General features: G+C 47.4%; 1 protein-coding gene across 5 annotated transcripts in view; it reads right to left on the bottom strand.

Moving 5' to 3' along the window:
* Positions 1 to 6000, bottom strand: part of gfi1b (growth factor independent 1B transcription repressor) — a 44384-nt gene continuing 38384 nt past the window's right edge. For all 5 annotated transcript variants that reach the window (XM_059994163.1, XM_059994160.1, XM_059994164.1 and 2 more), the window contains one exon: positions 1 to 2226. In XM_059994163.1, coding sequence (XP_059850146.1) covers positions 2045 to 2226 — 182 coding nt within the window. In that variant the 3' untranslated portion in view covers positions 1 to 2044. The remainder of the gene's footprint in view (positions 2227 to 6000) is intronic.

Below are 6000 nucleotides of genomic sequence, written 5' to 3'. Positions count from 1 at the left end.
GTTGCTCAAGATTTCCAGAATCAGTAGAATCTCTTGTGTTTATGAACACATCGCTGGTCCACCAGTTGTCCCTGCTCCGCACAACCACTAGTTCGCTATAAAATCGTGACCAATATTTTGAGAGGCTTTAAAAAGACTGAAATTATACAGTTAATGCAAACCCACCACTCCCTCCCTTACCCATAAATATGTATGCCCACATCCAAATTAGAAAAGAAATCAACTTAGTAGACGTTCGGTTGGTTGATTCTTATTCTCAGAGATAGCTTTTCCATAAATGGTTGCGAAGAAAAAGTATTTCAGGATGTATATTATATACATTTCTCTGACATTAAATGTACCTTTGAATGTTCAATTAACAAAATCATAATGTCGTCCTTTATTTTTTTTCCCTGGGAGTTCTTCCATTAGGGTCCTGGAGAAACTGTTTATTTTCCAGAGAACCTTGGGCAAACCTGACTTGTTGGCCATGCCTGCACCACGCAGGCTGTGGGATGAAAGCAGTTTGCTTGCAGGGTGATGGATCCATTGATTCCTAATGGAAACTCATTCCGGAAACGGAGCACCACACACAGCGGCAGCAACGTGCTTTACACGTGCAAGCGGGCACGAGCTGTTTCCCTACTTCTCAGCAAGAACAAAACTAGGGGCACAGGAAACTGGAGAGCTACTAATAAATCCAGGAGAAAGTTTCTTTACCTGGATGGCATTAAAAATATGAAACTTGTAATTATATGAACATTTAAAATAAACAAAGATACAATCAAGAGGAAACTAGATTTGGAAATAAAATAAATACCTAGAAGTTGAGATGGCAAGTTGGGACGGAGTATAAGTGCTAACGAGCATTTTACCATAGTCTTTATCGGACCTTTATTGTTTTTAAAATTTATTTATTTATTGAGATCCAGCACAGAATAGACATTCTGACCCTTCGAGCCAAGGCACCCAGAATTCCCCCAGTTTAACCCCAGCCTAATCATGGGACAATTCACAATGACCAATTAGCCTACCAAACTGGTACACCTTTGGTCTGTGGGAGGAAACCGGAGCACCTGGAGGAAACCCACGCCGTCACAGGTAGAACTCCACACCTGTCACAAACTCCTTACGGGCAGCGATGGGAATTGAACCCAGGTTGCCTGTACTATAACACAACAACTAAACACATTTAAAATGGGTCTTTCAAATCATAAAACTTCTACAAAAGCTTCACAGGGATATTATCAGATCGAAATTGGCTCCAGCCACTCAAAATCAATCAAAAACAGAACGTTAGGCTAGGAGGGGTTTAAAAAGAGGAAGAGTTAGAGAAGTGAAGGAGAGAGATAGATTTCCAGGGCTTGGAGTCTGGGTACCTGAAACCATGGCAGAACGAAGGACAAGTGGCTTGGATTGTAAACATGTAAAAACTTCAGATATCTTGTAAGCCTGAAGAAGATATAGGTTGGCAGGAATGGAATGAGTTTTTGGAGCAATTCGAAGTTAATGGCAATCTGTGTGGGTCATTAAGGGAACAGGATTTAAGACCATAAGATACAGGAGCACTTGGAGCCCACTGAGTCTGCTCCGCCAATTCATCATGGCTGAACCATTTTCCCTCTCAACCCCAGTCTCCTGCCTTCTTCCTGTATCCCTTCATGCCATCAAGAATCTATCAACCTCTGCTTCAATGTCCTGGTTTCAATGAGGTCACCTCTCATTCTCCTGAATTCCGGTGGCTACAGGCCCAGAGCCAACAAACGCTCTTCATACAACAATGATACCTTTAAGGCTTTAGAGCAACATTATTTCAGAATTGAAAACAACTGACAGGAAAATTGAGGAAAAACACCACGTGGATTAAACATTCTTTCTGGTTTATTGGTCCACAGTTTTACTGACCCGTCGAATGTCCCCCGGTTAGTAATTCTTTTCTTTCGTGCCGTGGTGGACGGAGGACGGGGATCACGTTCATTCTGGCTACTGACTGTCACTTATCGCCCTGTTCCCTCACAAGTCCCTCCCCCCCCCCCCCCCACACCCTGTACTTCAATTGCAGCTTTTAACACTTCAGACCATGCTGAGTCTCACAGTGACGGCGGAGATCTACCTTGCGCTGGAATCCTTTGGCACACAGCTCACAGCCGAAGGGTTTGAAGCCGCTGTGCTTGCGGCTGTGAGTGATGAGGTTGGAGCTCTGACTGAAGGATTTCCCACACACCTGACACTTGTGAGGCTTCTCGCCTGAGAAACACAATGAGGGAAATGGCAAAGTTAGCAGTGAGAAGGAACTTGCATTCCAAAGGCTATGCTCACACCACAGCCAATTAAACTGACAACACACACAAAATGCTGGTGGAACACAGCAGGCCAGGCAGCATCTATAGGGAGAAGCACTGTCGACGTTTCGGGCCAAGACCCTTCATCAGGACTAACCGAAAGGAACGATAGTAAGAGATTTGAAAGTAGTGGGGGGAGGGAGAAATGCAAAATGATAGGAGACCGGAGAGGGTGGGATGAAGCTAAGAGCTGGAAAGGTGATTGGCGAAAGTGATACAGAGCTGGAGAAGGGAAAGGATCATGGGACAGGAGGCCTCGGGAGAAAGAAAGGGGAGGAAGCACCAGAGGGAGATGGAGAACAGACAAACAACTAAATATGTCAGGGATGGGGTAAGAAGTGGGGGAGGGGCATTAACAGAAGTTAGAGAAGTCAATGTTCATGCCATCAGGTTGGAGGCTACCCAGCCGGTATATAAGGTGCTGTTCCTCCAACCTGAGTTTGGATTCATTTTGACAATAGAGGAGGCCATGGATAGACATATCAGAATGGGAATGGGACGTGGAATTAAAATGTGTGGCCACTGGGAGATCCTGCTTTTTCTGGCGGACCGAGCATAGGTGTTCAGCGAAACGGTCTCCCAGTCTGCATCGGGTCTCACCAATATATAAAAGGCCTCACCGGGCGATGCACCATCAATAACTCACTCTGAGACGTAAAGGCCAGATATCGGCTTTTATTGACTGGAAGAAGGAACAAGCAGTGAGTGACCACCATACTACATCCTGGAGACTGAGAGGCCGGGCTCAGGCCTTGATCGCCTTTATACTGTGGGAGGAGCCACAGGAGCAGTCAGCAGGGGGCGTGTCTAGACAGGTATAAGTAGTTCACCACACCGGGAGCACCGGACGCAGTATTCGTCACAGGTGAAGTGTCGCCTCACCTGGAAGGACTGTCTGGGGCCCTGAATGCTGGTGAGGGAGGAAGTGTAAGGGCAGGTGTAGCACTTGTTCCACTCACAAGCATAAGTGCCAGGAGGGAGATCGGTGGGAAGGGATGGGGGGGGGGACAAGTGGACAAGGGAGTCGCATAGGGAGCGATTCCTGCGAAAAGCAGTAAGTGGGGGGGAGGGAAAAATGTGTTTGTTAGTGGGATCCCGTTGGAGGTGGCGGAAGTTACGGAGAATTATATGTTGGACCTGGAGGCTGGTGGGGTGGTAGGTAAGGACAAGGGGAACCCTATCCCGAGTGGGGTGGCGGGTGGATGGGGTGAGGGCAGATGTGTGGGAAATGGGAGAGATATGTTTGAGAGCAGAGTTGATAGTGGACAAAGGGAAGCCCCTTGTTTAAAAAAGGAAGACATCTCCTTCGTCCTGGAATGAAAAGTCTCATCCTGAGAGCAGATGCGGCAGAGACGGAGGAATTGTGAGAAGGGGATGGCATTTTTGCAAGAGACAGGGTGGGAAGAGGAATAGTCCAGGTAGCTGTGAGAGTCTGTAGGTTTGTAGTAGATATCGTTAGATAGGCCGTCTCCAGAGATGGAGACAGGAAGATCAAGAAAGGGGAGGGAGGTGTCGGAAATGGACCACGTAGATTTGAGGGCAGGGTGAAAGTTGGAGGCAAAATTAATGAAGCTCAGCACACGTGCAAGAGGCAGTGCCAATGCAGTCGTCGATGTAGCGAAGGAAAAGAGGGGGATGGATACCGGTATAGACTTGGAACATGGACTGTTCCACAAAGCCAACAAAAAGGCAGGCATAACTGGGACCCATACGGGTGCCCATGGCTACACCCTTGGTTTGGAGGAAGTGGGAGAAGCCAAAGGAGAAATTATTGAGAGTAAGAACTAATTCCGCTAGACGGAGGAGAGTGGTGGTAGAGGGGAATTGATTAGGTCTGGAATCCAAAAAAAACCGAAGAGCTTCGAGACCATCTCGGTGGGGGATGGAGGTATACAGGGACTGGACGTCCATGGTGAAAATAACATGGTGGAGGCCAGGGAACTTAAACTCATTGAAAAAAATCAAAGCATGAGAAGTGTCACGAACATAGGTGGGAAGAGATTGAACAAGGGGGGGATAAGACAGTGTCCAGGTATGCAGAAATGAGTTCGGTGGGGCAGGAGCAAGCTGAGACAATAGATCTACCTGGACAGGCAGGTTTGTGGATCTTGGTAGAAACGGGAAGTGCGGGGTGTGGGAACTATGAGGTTGGTGGCAGTGGATGGGAGATCCCCAGAGCTGATAAGGTTGGTGATGGTATAGGAGACAATGGCCTGGTGCTCCTTAGTGGGGTCATGATCAAGGGGTAAATAAGAGGAGGTATCAGAGAGTTGTCACTGTGCCTCGGCCAGGTAGAGGTCAGACAGCAACAGCTCCCCCCTTATCAGCAGGTTTTATGGTGAGGTTGGGATTGGTGCAGAGGGAGCGGAGAGCAGAACGTTCGGAAGGAGTGAGGTTGGAATTGGAACAGGGTGTGGTGAAGGCGAGACGGTTGATGTCCCGTCGGCAATTAGCAATAAAGAGATCCAGAGCAGGTAGAAGACCAGAGCAGGGTGTCCATGAAGAGGAGGAGGGTTGAAGACGGGAGGAGGTTTGAAGACGGGAGAAGGGGTCATCGGTGGGTGTAGGAGGGTTCCATGAAGAGGAGGAGGGTTGAAGACGGGAGGAGGGTTGGACAGGAGGAGGGTTAAAGATGGGAGAAGGGGTCATCGGTGGGTGTAGGAGAGTAGGTGAGCCAATTAAACTGCTTCAACTCACAAATTATTATCAAGAATTACGGATGCTCATGCCAAACTCTCGCAAATAAAAATATGATTGAAGGGAAGAGTATGCTGAAAACACTCAGTAGGTCAGACAGCATCCATGAGGACAGAAACCATGGCCATTGCAATATGATAATGACCATAAGACACAGGAGCAGAATTAGGCCATTCAGCCCATCAAGTCTTCTCTGCCACTCCATCATGGCAGATTTATTCCAGATCAGTCATTTTGTTATATTGGTTTAGGAATGAAATATTGGCAGATGCTAAAAGAGAGAGCATTCCTATGTTTAGAGTCATAGAGCAATACAACACAGGTACATACCCTTTGGCCCCATGAGTGCATTCTAACCACAGTGCCCACCCAGCTAGTCCCAATTTCCTTTGTTTGACCCACATGCCCCTAGACCAAACCCTACATGTGCTGATCCAAGTGCTTCTTAAATTATGCTATTGTACCTGCTTCAACTACTTCTTCTGGCAGCCTGCTCTATACACTCACCACCCTTCAGGCGTCTTTTAAATCTTTCTGCTCTCACTGTAAATCGATGCACCTAGTTTTGGACTCCTCTATCTTGGGGAAAAAGACTATTACTGTCCACCACATCTGTGCCTCTCCTAATTTTAAATGTTTCTCAAGGTTCCCTAGGGAAAAAGACTGAGCCTGTCCAACCTCTCGCTGTAACTCAGGCCCTCTAGTCCAGCCAACATCCTTGTAAGTACTATCTGAACCCTTTTCCAGTTTCACCACATCTTTTCTACAATGGGTGACAGAAACGGCACACAGCTCTCCTGGTGTGGCTTCATCAGTGCCTTCTACAACTGCAACGTAATGCCCCAGTTCCTATAGTCAGTGCCCCAACGGATGAAGATCAACACGCTAAATGGCTTTTTCACCACCCGTGTCTAGACCACTTACAATGAACGATGCACTTGTGCTCCTAAGTTCCACTGTCCCATTACACTCCCTAGTGCCC

Source organism: Hypanus sabinus, chromosome 18 (assembly GCF_030144855.1).
Source record: "Hypanus sabinus isolate sHypSab1 chromosome 18, sHypSab1.hap1, whole genome shotgun sequence".
In the NCBI taxonomy this organism is placed as follows: Eukaryota; Metazoa; Chordata; class Chondrichthyes; order Myliobatiformes; family Dasyatidae; genus Hypanus; species Hypanus sabinus.
Note: the sequence above shows the minus strand (reverse complement) of the source record. Positions and strands in the feature narration are given on the sequence as shown.